Source organism: Tyto alba, unplaced genomic scaffold, assembly GCF_018691265.1.
Source record: "Tyto alba isolate M040663 unplaced genomic scaffold, T.alba_DEE_v4.0 Super-Scaffold_9, whole genome shotgun sequence".
NCBI classification, from domain to species: domain Eukaryota; kingdom Metazoa; phylum Chordata; class Aves; order Strigiformes; family Tytonidae; genus Tyto; species Tyto alba.
Window position 1 is genome coordinate 291,426 of NW_024881330.1, and position 20,999 is coordinate 312,424.

Below are 20,999 nucleotides of genomic sequence, written 5' to 3' on the forward strand. Positions count from 1 at the left end.
AGGCTGTGCCATCGGCCAGCCGGGGAGAGCGCCAGGAGGGAGGGCGGCTGCCCGGGCACCACGGGAGGGCCAGAGCAAAGGGGCAGGCAGGCCGGGAAGGGGGTGCCAGGCACGAGGCTGCAGGACAACGACCCTCACCCCCCGTTCCTGCAGGCTCCCTCTGCCCCCACGCAGGGCTGTCAGTGCTGGGGCGGGGGCAAGATGCAAAGCAGCAGCGGGGAAGGGGAGGGAAACAGCGTGTTTCCTTCTCACACCCCGAGCCCAGGCACCACCACCACATAAGCATCCCAAAAAACACTGTACCCACAGAAACAGAGAGGGGCTGTTAAAGGGGCCACCAGGAGACACCCGGCCAGGCTGGGGGATACAGCAGCAGGCTGACCCACAGCCTCCGTGCTGCCCGAGGCTGGAAGAAAGAGAACCAAACCTCTCCAGGGATTTCCTGGACTGCTGCTGAGCCAGAGACCAGGGAAAAGATGAAGTTTTGGGAATCAAAGGCCCGTGAACGGGCACAAGAGCGAGGCAGCTGCCAGCACTCTGTACGCTTGCCCTGTCCGTCCCGGAGCCGAGATGAGTTCGCACCCTGAGCTGCCGCCCAGCTCCCGCCTGCCCGGGGCACGCTGCGGCACACAGCCTGTGCAGGATGGAGCCTTCGCCACCCACCGCAGGCTGGCAACAGCCCAGCGAGCGCCTGTGGCCCCACCACCTGCCTGTGGGCTGCAGAATCATCCCTGGTGCAGCAGCCAGCGCCCTGGGTGCTGCCGACAGCCCTGGGGAAAGAAGGCCAGGGAGGTAAGAAATGCCACTATCTGGAGGACACAGGGCAAAGCCAAAGAGACACCCAAAGGGAGAGCCAAGTGTCTTAGTTTGGGCTGAAATAGAGTTAATATTCCCTTTCAGGGACTAGATGAGTGCCGTGTTTTGGGTTTAGCTTTGGGTTTGGTATGGGAAGAATGCTGACAGCACACTGATGCTTTCAGCTGCTACCGAGACTTCAAGGACTCTCCGACTCCCCATGTCCTGCCCGTGCGCAAGGGCACAGGGAGCAGGGAGGGAGCACGGCCACAGCACCTGACCCAAACTGGCCAGTGAAATATTCCATATCATGGCACGTCATGCTCACTATAGAGAGGAGGGGTGGTCGGGAAGGAGCTCTCTCGCTTCTGGGACTGCGATTGTGGGATCTTGGTATCTCGGGGTCGCTGGCCGGGAACGGGCTGGGGATTGGTTAGGGGGTGGGGAGCAGTTACGCTGTACATTGCCTGTTTATATATTTCTTTTTTTTCCCCTCATCATCGTCATTGTTCTCGCTTTATTGCCATTATTAAACTGTTCCTATCTCAGCCTGCGAGTCTCCCTTCACCCCTCTAATCCCCTCCCCCGTTCCCAGGTGGGGAGGGGGACGGGAGGGTGATGGGCTGCGGGGGTTGGCTGCCGATCAGGCCCAAACCACAACACCAAGCAAGAAGGAGGAGCAGTGACACGGATTATGGGGCCCCAGGGTGTCCAGGCTCACTGGGACCAGCCGTGCCATGCTGGCGGGAGCACCAGCACCCACCTGGTTGTACGGAGACAGCAGACACATGTTGATGCTACAGGTCACACCCCCCGTGTGCTGCTGTTGGGGGGCAGTGCCGGTACTGCTCTGGCACAGAGAAGAAGCCCCTGGTTGCTGGTAACGAGAGGAGGGCTAGCCGGACACGAAGATGGTGATGCTCACTGCGTGCACAGCTTACCTGACTCCTCGTGACACCACGACATTACCCCTTTTGGCGCTGGGAACTGGCAGGATTTGCTGGGGCCACAAGGCTGAGCAGGGGACACAGCGTGCCTGGGAGAGCACTTTTGCAGAGTAAATCCCAACCTGGCCCTCCGCTCCCATATCTCATAAGCCTGGGCGACAGTAAAGGCTGTGTCTGGGCGTCTCAAGGGACTTCTGTTCAGGTTACAGTTAGCAAGGAGGTGCTGCTAAGGCATGGGGACACACCTTAGGCAGCAGAGACTGTCCCTCAGAGCCAAGTGTGCAAGCAGCACAGACGAAGGACTGTGCCTGTGCAGGGACACCCTTTCCAGCCTGCTGCCTGAAGCTGGACTCCCCTCGCCTCCTCCAAAGCACATGTTCCCCAGCCCTAACAGAGGCTGCACTCCCCTCTCCATCACCCCATGCTATGCAACATGCAGGGCAGGGGTCACTGTTGCAACACGGAAATATTTTTTTTAAGCATATAAAAGGAAAAGAAATGAGCTAAGAGGGCTGAGGCCCCACTCTGTTACCTGTGCTGCTTCCTTCAGCTTACCAAGGGACAGAAACAACAAACAGCAGCGGCAGGCAGAGCCTGCCCGATCACTGCTGTGCCGAGCAGAATCTGGAGCAGGTCCCACAGGAGCAGCAGCCACGGGCAGCGGGTGCCGGGGGGCAGGGGGGTGTCATGTCTGGTCCTGCTGTGCATGTGGGACTCTCTGGGTGAAGAGCCCATACACCGCACTCCCCCGAGCTGGGAGACTCAGCGGCATGGCTCCAAGCTCCCCGCTTCCAGGGCCCCGTTTCAAGCACCAGACCTGCCACTAGCATCCCCTCTGTCCCCAGGGAGGAGGCCGGGACCAGGCTCAGGAGCAATTAATTACAGAGCAATCTGCTCCTGAGCCTGGCTGGGCTGCTGGCTAGATTTCACCTCGTGGCAGGCACGCCACAGGCAGTGACAGAAGAGCTAGCTGGGTGGCATCCACCCATACTGCTATCCACAGTCCAGAGCAGAACAGATCGAGCCTACCATGTCCTGTGGCTCTGCAGGAGCAGGATGAGGGATCTGCGGTGCCAGATAAACCTGTTCTCTCTGTGTGATCGTGTTACACAATTAGCAGGTGAAAAGAACACATGAGACGGAAAATATTTTGATTCCAGTGGAGCATTTGATCCTACCTCTCACAAAAACATATTCTCAGCACTAATTCAGAGCAGCATGGATACAGAGCTAATGCACTACCAGCTGGAGAGGCCAAGCTGAGCAGGGATGGCGGCACGCCGCTTACAGAGCTGGGGGGCAACAGCACGGGTCAGGGCGAGCTCCGCTGAGGTTTAACAGCAGCGCAACCGTGGAGCGAAGTGAGGCAGGTACAGGTGAAAGGCACTTGTCTTGGACAACGCTTGAGGAGCGGTGAACCTCAGAGAGGAGAGAAGGAGCAGAGCTGTGGGCAGAAAGCAGAAGCGGCATCCAGCCGTACAACTAGGAAAAATAATGAGGGGAGGCGGAGGGAGGGAAGCAGATTTGCGGCCAACACAGCAGGATGTGCAGCGGCAGAGCTCTCCCATCCCAGGGCACGAGGGGCACTTTCCACAAACTCTCCCTATCCATCCATCCCCAGGAGATGCCCTGCCTGTCAGCCCCAGTGGGGAGGTCGCTGTTTAATACCCGTAGGCAGGGAGAGGAAGCCTCTCCCAGTGAGATGTGGAGCAGGTCTCCTCAGAAACAGAGCCACCAGCCAGCCTGGCCCCTCTGCCTGTGGGAGGGTGGGCTGGGACTCCTTCTCCTCCCTCCACGGTTGCCTTTCCCTCTTGCCCAGCAGCTGCTGGAGCAAACACTGTGATCCCTGTTCTCCTTCCACTGTGGATCAAAAGGGACAGAAGAGTACTTTTCCACTGCCCAGATATGAGTCAGGAGGGATCCTGCACGCTCAAGGCAATACAGGCGTTGTTATTTCCTGGGCAGAAGATGAACCATTGCACACACGCCTGGCCTGCAGCCTGGGGTGCTCAGGAAGGGGCCGGGCAGGACGCCGGGGAGCTGTTTGCTTTACCCCCAGGGCACTGCACGCCCCTGGGAAGGAGACACGAGCCTGTGGTCAGCCGAAGCCAAGCTCTGGCTCTGCTCCCTGGCTGAACTGCACCTTGGAAATTCACTGGGAGTGTCGCTGAAACCCAGGCACATGCTGCCCCGTGGCACCAGCCCAGCAGGTTTGCAGTGGGTGTTAGAGAACCATGGAGTCATAGAAAAATCACGTTGGAAGGGGCCTCAAGGCTCAGCTGGTCCAACCTTGCTTGGCAAAAGCCCGGTCTAGACCAGCTGGCCCAGCACCCTGTCCAGCTGACTCCTAGAAGTGTCCGGTGTTGGGGAACCCACCGCTGCCCTGGGGAGATTATTCCAGTGGCTGGTTGGTCTCGTGGTGAAAAATCTTCTTCTTCTGTCCAGTCAGAATCTCCCCAGGAGTAACGTGTACCCGTTACCCCTCAGCTTTTCCGTGTGACCCCTCGTAAAAAGGGAATCTCCACCTTCTCTGTAGCCACCCTTTCAGTACCAGAACACGGAGATAAGGTCTCCCCTCAGCCTGCTCTTCTCAAGGCTGAGCAAACCCAATCCTCTCAGCCTTTCCTCACGTGCCCAGTCCCCTGACCGCCTTTGTGGCCCTTCTCCGGGCCCTCCCCAGCCCGGCCGCAGCTTTTTTGTAGAGCAGAGACCAAACCTCAACACAGTGTTCCAGGTGTGACCTGGCAAGCACCGAGCAGAGCAGGGTAATGACTCCTTTAGCTCTGCAGAACGCAGTAGGAAAGGGAAAGGGTCCCCGCCACCAGCCTGCGCCCGGGCAGCGGGCAGGCAGAGCCCGGGCGGGCCGGGGTGGGAACGGGAGGTGCCCAAGGACAGGCTGGGCGTGCAGCACTCCATCCCAGCGCTCGCCAGCCTGACCTGGGGACAAACGCCAGGGACGGGCTTTGCAGCGTTCATCCAGAAAGCAACGGACTGTATTGGCTGGTCATCCGAGGCCGGCTGGAAAAGGCCAAACAGCAACCCTTTGTGAGTCAGGCCCGAGACCAGTGGCCAGAATTATCCCAGTTAGCAGGAATTTGGTGGGATTTACCCTGCGCTGGGAAGGGGATTTGCCCTCCTGCTGCGTTGGCACAGAGCGAGCCCAAGCTGCGCAGCTGAGCTGTCAGCAGCGCAGTTTCAGTGAAAGCTAACAAGACCACCTTGCTGACCAGTATCGGATTGCTACGGGAATGCTAAAACACTGCCTTTCACGTGTTTACTGTCAAATGCTAACTTGTCAAATGGAAGAGCCAACCAATGAGCATTTGATCATCCTTTAATCCATTTTGTAACATGACCGTGGGACACCTCCCTTGTCCCAGAAGTAAAATATAAAAGCCTCTGGGACCGTGCGTGTTCTCTGGTTACATCTGAGGAAAAGGAGAAAGGAGAGACAAGGGACACAAAAGGTGTGTGAGCCTGCAAGACTCATATGCAGTGTCTGGCCACTGTAAACAAAAACTTGCACGAGAAAAAACAATGAAAAAGCAAAAAAAAAAAAAAAATCTTGGTAAAAACAGGAAAAGGAACAAAACACGGAGAATGCCGGTAATTGTAATACTTCTCTTTCATGACTAGTTTGGAGGGAGCACAGAAGGAGCAGCTGGGAACTGCTGAGCTGCATGCATTTGGGACGCAGTGGAGAAGCTAGAGCAGCCAGGTAGTGCCTTGGGAGCACACCCAGTAGCCCAGGAGCAACGAGCTGCAAACAGAAAGGCATCCTTGTGGAGAATATGATGGGAAATAAAAGAGCATGTTGCCACATGAAAAAGGACGAGTTTCTGCACTAACCTTTAGCACTCGGCTGACGTCACCTCCCTCCCCAGCAGTGAGAACAAGGCAGAGGATTGTTATGACCGGGTAAGATCATGAAGGATTAAAGGATCCTTGAAATGGAGAAAGCAGCACAGGGAAAGTGGACCTGAAGCAAAAGGCAAAACAGCCCCCACACATCACCCACACAAATTGGAAGGGTAATGAGGAGGACACTAAATCTAGCCTGCAAAGTCCTGCTTGTTGCCAGACCCACAGAATACACGCCAAGATGAGGACTTCACTGTCTGCTTCCAGCAAAGTTTATCTATCCCTGAGTTATACCACCTTAGCTCAAACAACTTCAGCGTGCTTTCACAAATATCTTCAATTAAAACCACCTGGCGTGCCCCACCTCCTATTTGGAGCACTGAGCAAAGCCTTATGACATTAACCTGTCTGATCAGCTGAGGTCAGCAGGTTCACAAGTAAACTCATCCTGGAAAGGTAAACAACAGGAAACAAAAGCCGTAAAACCAGTAAGGGGTAGAAAAAAATAGATGGTGTGAAAAGAAAGAGCTAAGTCCTTCAGCTGATCCCCTCTGCTCTGGAAAAGCACTGCACAACAAAACACACTTCAAGTCCCAGTCTCCTGGGAGGGCTGGCAACAAAGCAGCTTTTAAAAATAACTCTGGTGGCAAATATTAAATATTTGGATGCCTTCCAAATAATCTATCACAGAACTGATTATCCTCACTGCAAACTGCAAACATAATTAATACCTAAAAAAGGGAACCCCCTTGCACCTCTGTGTATTCAAATGCTTAGATAATTTTTTCCATATTTCATTTTCATTTTCTAACCTGTGGCAACCTATAGTGATACTTCAAAATCTCCCCCTCTTCCAGAATTTGTAATATCACATTATTTTCTTTAAATTCTGCTTCAGCATTTCTTCTATTTCTATTATCGTTTCCTTCCTTTCTTCCTTTTCTTTCTTTCTTTCTTTCTTCCTTTCTTTCATCCTGATGGTTTTAGAAGTTAAAGCTCATAGTTCAAGGGCTCTGTATCACCACACATTCAGTCATTAACCCTTTTACTAAACAAAGTGACCAAAAGGAGAGCAGTGGACTATTTCAATTGAAAATACGACTGGTCCTGTTGCAGCCATCTGCAGCTGTGCCGGAGCTGCCAGCACTGTGAAGCAGAGCGCTGGGTCGGAGGCAATGACGGAGTTATGAGAAGCAACTCTAAAATTTGGTCCCGTGGAGCACAGCTCATCTTTGCCACAGCAAGCACGCACTCTCATCCGAAGGGAAAGGGCCCTGAGGAACAGCAAAGGCATCCCAGAGCACGCTCGGCCCAGGACATTCCTGCCAGGAGCACAACGGGCACGACCGACAGGCAGGGACGCCCAGAGATGGATGGGAGAGATGCGGGAGCAGTTGTTGAAATCATGGCCTGAACCCAGTCTGTGTTACACATCAACGTGGTGGTACCGGGCTCATGAACAGCAGGGTCAACAACTACCTACTGGTCCTAACAGTCCCCTTTCCAAACGGATAAAGGTTTTGCAAAAGCAAAGCAGCATGGATAAAAGCAGTTTGTTCCATGTAACAAGGTGCTAGGGTTATTTCAGGAAACTGTACTCAGACGAGGAAAATTGCAAAACTTTTAACATATGCAGTACACCGCGTTTCTCCTTCCTTGCTACTCTTACTCCACAGGGTGGACGGAAAAAGAAAATGAAGTCATCAACCAATGCTGAAAAAACCCATATCTTCCTAAATGGAAAAGTCTACAACAGCAGCATTCCTTTGCTGCGCTTTCACACTAATAGCAGGGAGAGAAATAAAAGAGGCAGAACACGGGTTGTGCTGACACCAAACATGAAGTCACCGAAGGATTCACATGACTCTTTCTCCACATATGTTGCAGAAATGCTGTAAGTGCTTTTATTTCCTGAAGTGTTTGTGGAAATCTGTGACTTCATATCCATCATGAATATACGCATCATAAACAGGCAAAGGAAGCTGTGAAGGGAAATGTTTTCTTCTTTGGTGGGAATGGCCAGACCCAGCACGGCATTAAGATCTGGCACCAGGGCCACAGCACATTTTAGCTGTTGTGTCTGTACCTGAAACATGGTGTAATGATGCACAGTGGGGTCATGAGCCGCTGCTCTGCATTCTCCCAGTGGAGTATGGCTACAACCGCCATGTATAAAACAAAGGCGTAATCCTTGTGTACATGTAATTAACACATACACATTAGCAATTTATCATAACCTGCCTCTCAGCCTGTACTACAGAGCATCATGGTTTAAGCATTAAAACACCGTATGGGGTGCTTGCCTCTGCCCACGTCAGCTCTCCAGGCTCCAGACACTGCTCCGCAGGGGCGGCAGGTCACAGGCAGCTCTCTCCCACCTCTCTGGAACCATCCTTGAAACACCAAGTCCTCAGACCCAGCACAGCGCCGTGGATCCCACACAGGACTCCACAGTTACAGCAAAAGCAAAGTGAGGAGAATAAATAATTATAATAAATCATCAGGATAGTGAGGGAAAATCCCTATTGGCAAAAACACTTGAAGTGCTTACAGCAAAGAGAATGTGTGTTAAACAGAGTGGCTGTTCACCGATGTTAGAAGATACTGTACCGACAGCTTATAGACAGCAAGCGGTGTTTTTTCTTCCCAGTATGCAGCTAAGCATCTGTGAATTTACAACAGGCTAGTCTCTTACACAAAACTTCCTTCACTTCGCAATTTAGGCAGTGCTACCACTTCCCTGTTTGAGTTCATGTGCACTCTGTCACGGCAGCTTCACAGACCCTGGACCCTGAAACCTGCACTTGCTGAACAGGCAGCTCTCCTTCGGGCCGTCACCTGAGGGCTCGCTTCCCCCGGGGGCAGGCAGCCCTTGGCACCCCAACACGGGCCAGTGGGCAGCGATGCCAGGGACGTGATAACCCCCCGCCGGGATGCGCGACCGTGTCACAAACCACCCGGACTCACGAGCCTTCCTGCCGCTGCCTGCTGTCCCGCAACGCTCAGGAAAGGCCAACCCACCCTCGCCACCGCTCCGGCAAGAAAAGCTCCCCGCAGATGGATGGCACGGCGCAGCCACCAACTACCAAAACGTCTGCGTGGAGATGTCACTGGCGGGGCGCGCTCCACGCTTGTTTCCACTCCTCCCACCCACTGCACGGGGGCAGAGCTCTGCAGGGGCCAGCTCCAGCCACTGCAACACCACTCCAGAGAGCTCTCTTGTCAAAATGTAATGCTAAAGTACACATCATTACATGTCACCATTACGGCAAAATAGAGGGAGATTGTTCAAATGTAAAATGACCTCCAAGTAGTCATTTCCTTGCCAAGGACAGCCAGGGGTTTCAGGCTGTTTTGGTGGGTCACAGTCTAACACACACCATCCAAGAACTCTGTGAAAAACCGTAATGCAACCACAGGTCAGATGCAATTAAATTACAGGGCCTTACCCAGTCCCTACACCCTGATGCTTGTTTCCAACACACAGTGGAAGTAATTTTAAGTCTGAAGATCTAATTACAGGAGCATGGGGGTATTCTCAGCTAAAAACCTAAGTGTCCACACATCTTTCCTCACCTCTTCAGCCATCCTGGTGAAGTGACCACCGGAGAGGTGGGGCCTGCCTGCCAGCTCTGCCTGTACCATCACCCAGCACCATCAGCCGTCTGTCTGTCCATGCCCTGCTTCTGCCCGAGCTCCAGCTGCTGGTGCAGGCATTGCAGGGCATGGACAGACAGACAGCTGATGACAGGCGCCAGCAAAGCCCGTCCCGAAAAAAGAGGAAGGAAACAACACAAGACAAAGATACAGCTGGCTCCGGCACCTCGGATGTGCCACGCGGGTGGGATCTGATACTGCAGGAGCACCAAGGGCAAGCAGGGGAAGGAGCCACGGGATGCTGAGCATGGCGGCAGGTCCTGGCACTCGCCACGCAGCAGGCACACCGCTGCACACACACTGTGGGACGGGGCTCAGGCACCAGCCATGCGGCACGAACACCCTGATGGAAGGCCCTGGTGTAGAGAAGATGTGTGGCAGAGGTGGTAAGGTGGTAGGAAGGGAGATGAAAGGGTGATGTGTGGGTGGGGAGGCACAGAAGGGCAGGTGCGGGTGGCACCGACATTAGCAGGTCATCAAGATCTCAGCAAAGCACAGCCTGGGAAAACAACCTAAACCATGGGCAGCCTGCAGCCAGACTAGAGCACTAGGGACTACCAACAGGTTGTTAACAGGTGATGGTGGGAAGGTAAAGAAAAGGATTGGCCTCAGCTGGGCCCTTTTACCCTTTGGGAGCTGAGGGTGCCTGTGACTCTCTCAGTGCTGTCCCACCCCTGCCTGGAGTCAGGATTCACCCACTGGCTTTCGTCCCTGTTCCTGGGTGCCCTGACAGAGGCAGAGAGACTCAGGCTCCACTTTCAGGGGAGATGGTCATTACACTGATACGGGGGACACACATCTGGAAGAGAGAGGGCAGGGGGCGATGATGGGAGTGCCGCGAAACCCTGGGGGACATGCTGCAGGAGGGCTGTGCCGAGCCCCCGGGCTGGGAAGAGAAGCTGAAATGGTCCAAATCCCTTCTCCGGAGAGGAGGAACCGGGCTGCCCAGCCCTGGAGGCAGCGGCGCCTCGATCCCGGAGGAGCTGCCCGGCCTGCCTCCGGTTCCCGGCTGCCACGCACAGCCCAAAGACCGAGCCCAGCCAGCACCGGGCTCCTTCCAACGGGGCCCAGGAGCCGGGGGAGAGCGGGCGGCCCAGGGCGGCCGGTCCCGCGGGCACCGGTGCCCTCCGCTGCGGGCTGCGAGCCCGGGGCTGCCCCGCGCCGGGGCTCGGCCAGCCCGGCTCCCCGCGCCGGGGCTCTGCCCCCCGCCGGGGCCCTGCCCCCGCGGCCGTCACCCTCACCCCGGGCACCTGCGGGCGCCCACCACGTCTCGGCGGCCCCGGCCGGCGGGACACGGTGTGGGGGGGCGAGGGGCAGCGCTCGGTGCCCCGCACAGCCTGGTGCCCCGCAGGGCCCGGCCGCGGCAGCAGCAGCAGCAACAGCATCCGTCCCGCAGCGCCCGGCGCCCACCTGCTCCCGGCGCTTCTGCCAGCGCCCGCAGGGACTCTCCTCCAGGATCTCGCTCTCCTCCTCGCTCTCCTCCTCCTTCTCCTGCGCCAGACGCGCGTCCGGCTCCGGCACCGCCATCCCCGAGCCGAGCCGAGCCGAGCCGCGCTGTGCCGAGCCGAGCCGAGCCGAGCCGAGCCGCGGGCTGACAGCGCCGCGCTGGGCCGGCCCGGGCTCAGCCCGCCCCGCTCCGGACGTGCGGCCGCGCACGGCCCGCCCCGCCGGGAGGAGGGACCCCCCCCGCACCCCCGCCCCGCCGGGAGGGTACCCCCCTGCACCCCCCGGCCCGCCCCGCCGGGAGGAGGGACCCCCCCCGTACCCCCGCCCCGCCGGGAGGAGGGACCCCCGCACCCCCGGCCCTTGGATGCGCCGCCGGGACCCCGCGCCCCACCCCGGGGCCGCCTCCGTTGCTCCGGGCCTCCCCCCGCGCCAGCGCCGCTGCCCCCCGCCCCCGCCGCCCCCTTCCCCGCACGTACCGGCCCCGCCGGGCCCCCCCGCCGGGCCCCCCGCCCCCCCTCAGTCCGCTCTCGGCGGGGCCTCCGTGTGCCCCCACTCCCCGCAGCAGCCCCTCCCTGTCCTCGGTGGGCTCTGAGCATCGCCCCCCTCCCTCGACAGCCGCTGTGCCGTGCGGGGTGCCGGGCGCTGCACCCCGGGCGCCAGCAGCTAGCTGGGCTCCCCTGCGCACCCAGAGACCGAGTCATCAGCTCCCAGCAAGACATCTTGCAGATGTTTTCATTCCTCTGGAAACTTTCTGGCTTGTTCGATGTTTTTCTTCGCTTCCTGGCCATCTCCGGTTTCTTTTAGCATGCCCACTATCTGTTCCACCCCACCTCTGTACAAGCACTGGTGCCTGCTTGCTGTTTTAGGAGACGTTCCCTCCCTCCAGGCCGTTACTCCTTTCAGCCGGGGTGGTTAACCGAGAGGACCTTGGTGAGGGTGGCTGTCAGGTGAGGAGGCACTGATGGTGCACGCTAGCTATCGTAGGTAAAATCCCATTCCCTGGAACACGGTATGAACAAACCGGAGGCCTTTCCTTGAGCGAGCCACCCCCAGTCCTGCCCGGCAGCCAGCCGGGCTGCCCTGATGGTGGCACGGGGCCGGCAGCCCCGCGGCACGGCTGTGGGCGCGAGCCGCCGCCGCCAGCTCCCCGTGGCATCGCCGCGTCTGAGCCCACCTGGGTAAATCCCAGCTGGAAGGCTGCTGCCTGCCCCGCTCCAGCCCTGCAAACCCTGTCACCATGTCCCGGGCCATGGCCACCCCCAGGCACCCCCCCACCACCCTGTTACGCCACCCTGCTGCCAGTCCCTCAGCCAGGTGCCGCAAGCTTCCGTGGTGACCTTGTCCTGTGCCTGCCAGGCAGGACTTGTAGGAAAGTAAACCACTCGTTCTTATCAAAGTGGAAGGCAAAAGTTCAGCTGGGAATGAGTACAAAGACAAGGAATAAGAAGGTTGGGACTAAACGGAAAATGCACAGCACACCCCAGGCGCCTTTCCTATCTGACTGTGCCTCCACAAGCCTTCTGCGAGAGCCTCCCATCCTCTGCGGACTCTGGTTCCCCGTTGCAGCTCTGCCAATTGTCTGCCAGTTTAACTGTACCTGATGGGGGGACAGTCTGTACTGGGAGTGATCTGCCAGTTTGAACAGACATCCTCTGCAAGTAAAAGCTCTGTTCAAACAAGGGAGATAGGCCAAATGTACACCCAAAGAGATTTTGACAAACAACTGGCCAAAAGGTAAAAGGCAGTGCTCAAAACCACAGAAGGCAACAACCTGAGCAGAAGACACGTAGAGTCCAAGGATGATGGGGTCTAAATGGGGTCACTAAAGAGACAGAACTATAGTAAAAAAGCAAAACTAATTCTCTGCTGTAGCATTTACTCTGTAGGAAGCCTTTCTTCACAGGACAGTCAGAGGAATTGTCTCAAAATGAGGTGACAGAAGAACAGATTATATAGCGAATCAATAACATGAATGGTGACAAATTGCCAGGCTGAGATATTTGCCCAAGAGGTTTGGAGGAATGCAAATGTTACATGGCCAGAGTGTGTTCTGTGGTACCTAAGGCAGGCACAGTACCAGGCACTGCTTTTCAACACGTTGATAAACAATCCAGAAAAGGGATGAACAATGAGTTGGCAGAGTTTGCTGATGACACCAAACTGTTCGGGACAGTCAGCTCTGAAGCTCCTGGCTGTGAAGGGCCGTAGCGACTCTTGTGACACAGCAAGGGGTATCAAAAGTGTGGACAAGCTTTCACATGAAACTAACTGCTCCGCGTGGAGAGCAGCAGCTGAGCTGGGGCTGTGCAGACTAAAAGCGCCATGAATGGCATGGAGAGAGCACGTAGGAATGGTTATTCACCATTTCACAGAAAACGGTAGTTGGGATGCCTGATGAAAAGCTAGGCAAGAGCTGTAAAACACATGAATGGGAGTAAATTTCTACTGAGTGCTTCTTGGGGTAAAAATGTTCACGGGTGACACATTGTGGAATTCATTGCCATAGGGTGTTCACAGTGGCCAAAGTAGAAAAGGATTTTAAAAGCCATTAGGCAAATTTGTGGGAGAAAAATTGATTGAGGGCTATTAAACACAGAGACGCAGATGTAGCCTCTGGCTCAAGAGGGTTCTAAGCTGCGGATTGTCAGAAGCTATGAGTCTGCAACAGATGAAATATTGCTCAGTCCCTGCTCTGGTTCCTGTGCTCTTCCTCTTGGGATCCACTATTAGCAACTTACAAAAATAGGATGCAGGGATATGCAGGGCTTAGATCTGACCTAGAGGCGTTGCTCTCACGCTATCTGATGCTCCACGCTTTCTGGGGAGGAAACACTTTTGGTCGTCACTTGTTCTTTGTGGACATCTGCTGTTTTCATTTCACACGTGCTGGGCATGTCTTGAACTGTGTCCCTGGACTGGCCACGCTCTGTGCCTCGGAAGCTCATACACAAATCTTTAAGGTCCTCTGAGGTATATAAACTGCATCCAGCAGCATGAATTAGCTAGGTCCTAGATCTCTCCGTTCAGAATCAGCCACTGAGTGCAGTGTGTTCTCAGCATGCGATACCCCTGACTTCCTTGGACACAGCAATGAGAGCAGGCAGAGGTGATGCAGGATCAGTGGATGATCCCACAGCAGTGATCGACCCCTCTATCATCACTGTACCCTTAACCCCAGCTGGACAGTGCCCCTATATCCCACTACCTCTTCCCTTACCCTCTCACCCTCAGTGCCTCATCCACATAGAATATTGGAATCATTGAGGTTGGAAAAGCCCTTCAAGATCATCAAGTCCAACTATTAACCCAGCACTGCCAAGTACACCACTGAACCATGTTTCTAAGTGCCACGTCTACATGTCTTTTAAATACCCCCATGGATGGTGACTCAACCCCTTCCCTGGGCAGCCCGTTCCAACGCTTGACAATGCTTTCAGTGAAGAAATTTTTCCTAATATCCAACCTAAACCTCACCTGGCACAACTTGAGGCTGTTTCCTCTTGTCCTATCTTCCTTCTATGACTTCCTTTGTCTTTACTGGATCATACATAGTAGAGCATATTCGTCTTGCCTGTTTGTTTTCAGGCATAAGTCATATGGTCTTTAATTTTCTGGCTGTCCTGACAGTCACACGACCAACAAGAGGGAGAACCCCGTTCCATCCTGGTGGCCTCCATGCTTTTGTACCGAACGTGACCTGCTGAAGCAGCTGCCTGCCCTGGGCTGTGCGCCAGCGTTCACGCCGTTAGCAGTGTTAGAGCTGTGAAGCCCGGCACTGCCCGGTGGGCAGGGTGGTGCAGTCACCCTGCATCGCCCTTGGCCCCTGCCCTGAGGCATCTGTCCTGGGGAGATTCAACGCGACCGGGTGCTGCACTTCCCAGGCGGCCGGTGCCCAGGAATCAGTGGGCTTGTGCCCACACTTTGGCTTTTTTTGCAGTGAGAACAGAGCTCTGCTGTCCCGCTCGGGCTCAGACAAGCAGCCTGCGGTAAAGCAGGGGCCCAGACCTGGGTTTCTGCTGCCGAACACTGCCCATGGGATGCTGTTGAAGTGTATGGCAGGGGCCCTCACCTCCACCAGACCAGGCAGGGTCCTTCACCAGCCCCTAAGGCGGTTTCCACTGGAGGTCCATGGCACGGCATGCTGCAGAGGCTTTTGTCACAGTCTGTGTCCAATCCATCTGCCAGGCCTCTCTCAGGTTGGTTCTCTGTTTTGCCTCACCTCAGCCTACCACCAGTTTGCAGTCAGGGACCCCCGGGGAAGGGCTGCATGCGTCCTGCGGCACGGTGCCACGGAGGGAGTGCTGCTGGCAGGACGGCTCATGTGGCTTGCTGCTGCCTTTAACCACCCTTTCCGTGAACTCCTCTTCGGTTGTCCTGAGCAAAGGAGAAATGGAGTGCCTCCACTTGGGCTGGGGCTCTCGGCTAAGGAGGTTAGGGATCTCAGGCTGTGAGATTAACAGGTGTAAAGGTACAGGCTTTGATTTCCATTCAGGATTCCTGCATGCAGGAGGTGAGGCAGGAAGGATTTGCTGCTCAGGGTGAGTTCTTGGTTTCCACTGTCTGAAAGGGTGAACAGACCAGTTCTGCTCAGCAGTCTATGGGCAAGGGGGCATTTGGAGATGTGGAACTGGGGCTCTCATCCAGTTTCACCAGGTGACCTGGGCACTGCTATCTCAAGGACTGTGGCTTGAACTGCGCTGCCATGCTTTTAGCCACGGTATGACTGGAAGAGTGCAGAGGATCTGAAGGCTGCTTTACAGCATGGCTGTCCTGAGGGGTTTGTCTCATAGGGATGTGCAGCTAGACAGGAGCTCCTTGTTTTATTTAATGTGGGTCCCAGGTATGCATCACTTTCAGTGTGCTCTGACTTTAAACTGCTGGAGTCTGAGGGGAATTTTTAACCCCTTTCGGGGTTAGTTTGCTTTTATTCCTTTCCAGAATGGTCTGCAGGATCTGGGTTTTGCAGGATAGCCCAGGTGACAGAATGCAGCTGCAGGGCACCCATGTCATGCTGCCCAGAAAGCCGGCCCCGGGGCCAGGGGCACGGTGGCAAGGCACTGGTGTTTATGGCACTGAGCTCTGGGCTGAACCTCCCTGTCTCCCTTCCTCCCCTCCCTGCTAGGAGGCCCCTCTTGGCTTGCTTTCTATTTTTATCCTCATTTGATGGAGAGAGCTGGGATGTGATGACGTCACATGTTTTTGCACAACTTGCACTTTGTTACAGTTTAAGGTTCAGCCTAGGTGCCAGACTGACTCTGTGAAGCTGACAAACATCTTCCCTGCTGCTTTGTCTTCTTTCAGCACGTTTGTCAGTGGTTTCTGCAGGGCAAACATGTGGCTAGCGCATAGCTTCTCAGGAATCTCCTTGTGTTTACTGAGTTCATACATCAGGCTCTAACCTCCCCTGTTCTGCAGCTCCCCACACACATCCTTCACAAATGCACGACCTACACAAGTGTAACCTGCTGGTGTCAGCATGTAATTCAGATGTGTGAATTCACAGGAGGGCAGGCCAGCAGGCATTTGATGCTGCAGGATCAGAGCTCTCCTGGGAATAACGCAGAGCAGTTTCCTGAAACTACTTCTTACAGCTATTACTGCTGAAAGCATCTCCACTGTCACCCCTGGGATGGTGCATACTTCTGCAAACATCTCGGGGCAAAGGCCAGGCCGGAGAGCTTGGACTTTTGTAATGCCTAAGCCCTGCGCATTTGAGCTTTGCCTGTGTTCCCGCTGGCAGCTCCCACACAGTCCGGGAAACACGTATCCCTGTCTTCCCTAAGTGGAAAGCAAGCCAGCGTGTGTAACAGTGCACCACATCACCCGAGGTGAGGCAGACCACAGGAACAGGGTGCAGCGTGTGGGTGTGTGCTGGGGTGAGGGCATCTGCTGTCCCTGGTCGCAGCTCAGCGCTAAAAATGGGATGGCTCGAACCAGCTTGGGAAGGCTGCGACGGGGCAGGGGGATGCAGGGCACAGCAGCCAGGCTGATGTGTGGGGCAAAGCAGAGGCAGAGGCTGCTTGCAGTGGGTGGGGGCAGTGATGGTGTGACCGTCTGCAGGAGTGAGAGCACGGCCAGGGGGCTGCGGGACGGGCTCTGGGTGATGGAGGAGCCGGACCCGGTGGCCGGAGGCAGAGGGGTGTTGCTGAGGGGGGAGGAAGGCATCTCCGTCTGACCAGGGGGATGGAGGGAGGGAGCACAGAGGGGCAGCGAGGGGTGAGGGGGACCAGGGTCAAGGGCAGGGATGGCAGAGGGAGGTGAGGCAAAGCACTGTCAGTAATTGCGCTGCAAGAGCCAGCTGTCAGAGCGGGTGAGGCGGCTGCTCTGACCGGTACACCCACCAGAGAAGGCTGATTTCATTTTGCTCCTTGCTTGCAGCTGATCATGCACAAAGGGCGCCTGGTTTGTGTCAGCTCTCGTTGCCTGCTCTCTCTTTCTTGGCAGGCTCCTGCAGGCAGCTGGAAGGGCTCGGTGCTGCTCTGCAGCACTGGCAGGGGACTTCATCAGAGTTTCCCGACTCCTCGCCTCTTTCCTGCTCTCGAGGCCGTGGTTTCCCTTGGTAAATCTCAGCTGGTTCCTTTAGGTCTCCTCCTGCTTTGCCTCTGTCTGCAGCCCTGCTGCTCCCCAGCACACCCCCTCGGAACCCCCCGAAGGAGCCCCTTGTCCCCAGCCGGAGCTGGCCAGCTCCAGGCTCGGCTCTGGGGGACGCTGGTGGAGGCAGGGGAGCCGGGCCAGGCAGCGTGAGGTGTGGTGGGGACGGCGGAGCGAAATGCCTCGGCTGCTGGGGCCCCGCAGCCGGTTTGAATCTCCCGCTGCGGCCCCGGCGGGGTGAGGAGGAAGGGTGCCTGGTGCTGCCGGGCTGGCTCCAGCCCAGAGGGCCTGGAGGGCAAAAACCCTGGCTGCTGTCAGAGCAGCAAGGGGTTAAGTGTGGCTTGGGCTATCGCATTCTAGCTGGGGAGTTCCCTGTTCCAACAGCCTTTAAACACTTTTTTGACTTTTTATTAAGAAAAAGAAGTAGAACCAGTTAAGTGGAAAATTAAGCAGAGCTTTCACCATAACAGTATCTTCTGTTCTTTTTTATCTTGGAGGTAAAAACTTTAATTAGGAGAAACTAACAGACTTTCAGCTGAGTGTAAAGATAGTATTAGCTGTCATCTTTGGGGTTTGGGAAAAAACCTTAGTGGAGACACCCTGCAGCTCTGTTGCTAAAGCCTGGTCTTTGTGCTGTTAAGACAAAACTAAGGCAATTGCACGTAAAAGCAGATTGCAACAGCCAAAAAAATAATGTCTGTGTCCTGCTGCAGCCTTGCTGCTGCACAGATACAAACACATCCCATGTCCTCTCTGCCACTAGGAGACTGGATTGTGCTGAAAGGGGAATTGTAAGTGAGAATATGAGCTCTTAAGAGCCAAATTAATTTAATATTTCTATCAATGACTTTGTCATAAAATATCAGGTGCAGATCAGAGAGCTCAGCTAACCGGTGAGGTAGTGAAATGGTAGACTGAGGGCTGGAACAGCATTCAGGGGCAACGGGTGACATTGAAGGCTGAACTAATAGTCATGGGAGGAAATTGAATGGTACAAAATGCAAAGTCATGCCCTGGAGTCACTGAACAAACATTTATGCCATAAATTAGGCCCCCGATTTGGAAGTAATTAAAGAGGAAAAGGCCCGCATGCGTTCAGCAACCTCAGGATGAATGTAGGCTGCCATGTAACGCAGCCACGACGATGTGGTGCATTCTTAACTCTGTTGGGACGTATTTCCAGGAGAGACAGACAGTGCCAGTGTTGTACAGAGCATTATTTACAGACCATGCACCAGCCATGCTAAAAAACATGAATTAATTGTAGGAAAGGTGCAGAGGAGAGCAACTGAGATGACTGAGGGAATGCAGAGAGGAGATGAGAGCAGCCCAGCTTGATAGCTTGTCAAAACAGACGTTGAGGGGAGATAAGATTGCCCAGGGTAGCTTTATCAGTGAAAAACACTGGAGCAGGAGATCTGCTTAAACTGATGGACGGGTTTTGCATAAGAGGAAATTGGTCTGAGCTGGCTGAAAGCTAGGAGGACGTCTCTAGCTGCTGGAGGAGACAAACTGGAACGAGCTCCCAGAGCAGGGGCATGGGGAGCCTGCCCATTTTGCAGAAGGAGTTCTATGGGAAGCTGCTGCCTAGCAGGCAGCAGGCATGCCAACCCAGGAGCACCCTGCCAGCCACGTTTGCTTTGTCGGGGTGGGCTGATGTGCTCCAGCTGGCCTAAGGGGCCTGGCTGGCTCCGTGTCCCACACTTGCGGGCTCTGGCATGGAGGTCTGCGGCCCCTGAGGGTGGGGAACACCATCGCTCAGCTGGGAAAGCTGCTGTTCTGTGGGCACTCTACCTGCTTCCCCGCTCCCAGCTGTGGCTTTGCCTGGCCTGTGGGCACAGCGATGGGTCTGCTGGTTTCCCATTCCTTTTCCAGCAGGTCAGGTCCTGGGGCGTTTGCTCTTAACCCCAGTCTGCTCCCATGAAACTTAGAAGTTACCCAGCGCATCCGCTGTGGTGCGGTGTTCCCACAGGGACTGGGCAGCAGGCACTCAGAGTGCCTGACCTTTTCTTCTCCCCTGTTGCCCCCATGACTCCAAAGAGTATTCAGATACTATTCAGATGCATTCAGTTATGCAACCAGCTTTTAACTATGCAAATGTATGCAGCTTTTCCTTTACACAATGTCCTGTTTTCTTTCAGCTTCTTTTTTGGAAATTCAGCACTTCCTGTGGGAGTGCAATCTGAGTCCCGGGGAGCCATCTGGAACCCTCCCAGCCTTGGATCCCCAGGCAGGCTGGAGCTGGCACCGACTCCTTTCAGAAGCCTCACCACCCCGGCTGCTGGAGTCCTCCTGCTCGCCGTCCTCTGCTTGCCTGTGCGACCCTGGCTCCTCAGTCCACCCCAGAGCCAGTGGTAGAAACTGGTGCCAGTTCCCTGCAAGAAGCACGAGCACAGAGAGGGGGCTGCATCTGCATGGCCTGTCCAAGTCTGTAACCTGGCACCAGCCGACAACAAGTGTGTAGGAAGCAGTGTGAGAACAGGGCAAGCGCACATTAGCACTTCTCTGGTATGTCCTCACAGGCCCCAGGGGTTTGTGACTCTGGAAGCTACTGAAACAGCCATTAATTTTGTTATTTAGTAGCTCGTGATGGATTTTCCTCCGTGGCTTACTCCAAATGCTTTCTGAATCCATAGACACTTCTAGTGCCCAGAACATCCTGCGGCAGGGAGTTCCTCAGCTCAGCCACCCCGAGCATGCAGAATTACTGCCTTCAACCTGAACCAGCCTCATGCTGGATTCTGCAATAAGCCTCAGTCCCTGAGCTGGAAAAGACAGTGAACACATCTCCCCACTGCCAACTATGATATCCACCTTGGTAGTGTCTCCATCTGTGGAGTCTACTCAGTCTTCCTCCTTCCTTCCTATGGGTCATCATTCTTAGGCTTCTCTGAGTCTTCACAAGATGGGACAATGAACACCACAGAGATGGGATTCTGTTCTCTGCTCCCTTCCTAGTAATTCCCAGCAATTCCATTTCCTCTGTGGAGCAGAGTGGACAAGTCTGGGAAGTCCCTGTGCTGCTGCATGTCCGTATTAGCCCTGTGTTAGTCTTTTTGTTAGTAAGCTTCCACTGATGGAGTGGCTGTGCTGCCGCTGGGACTGGATGTCTCATGGGAACCTCTGCCAGCACCTTCCTGTGCCTCCCCAGCTGGGATGGGTGCTTCTGCCACCGGCCACGGCTCTCCCGGTGCATGGCTCTGGAGCACTGTGCCCGTGGAACCCTCTCCAGGGGCACCCACAGCTGCGGTGGCCTGTGGGCCCTACCCAGGGCCCCCCACTTCGCCTCTCCCCATGGGTGACCCTCGCTGTGGCTTTTGCCACGAGCCTGCCCGCAGCTCTGGGGGAGGCTGCAGCCCTTGCAGCTCCCGGGGGTCTGAGCAGGCCCCCCCAAAACATGCCACCATGCCCTGGGGCAGCGCAACCTGGCAGTGGGGCTCCTCCCTGGGAAGTCTGTCCCTGGCTAAAGGACTGGTTCGCGCCCTCCCTGTCCCCCTCCAAGTGGAGGGCATGGCCGGCCCCACTGGTGGCTCTGTGCACACGTGTGTGCGTGACCGCGGCAGGCGGCTCCACGGCACAGGCATGCACAGCTCTGGGACCCCCGGCGCTCACGTGCAGTGAGCTCCCACAGCCCAGGAGACCCCCACGGCCCCAGCCTGCAGCAGCAGGGCCGAAGGACGGGACAGGGCTGAGCATCCCACG

General features: G+C 55.7%; 1 protein-coding gene across 3 annotated transcripts in view; it reads right to left on the bottom strand.

Moving 5' to 3' along the window:
* The window catches only part of NRBP2 (nuclear receptor binding protein 2), a 30,404-nt gene extending 19,491 nt beyond the window's left edge, over positions 1–10,913 (bottom strand). Inside the window, exon 1 of one of the 3 annotated variants that reach the window (XM_042785919.1) lies at positions 10,671–10,913. In XM_042785919.1, the coding sequence (XP_042641853.1) occupies positions 10,671–10,787 (117 nt within the window). In that variant the 5' untranslated portion in view covers positions 10,788–10,913. The remainder of the gene's footprint in view (positions 1–10,670) is intronic. The other 2 variants (XM_042785917.1, XM_042785916.1) reach the window with 2 other exon arrangements.
* Positions 10,914–20,999: the final 10,086 nt, after the last annotated feature.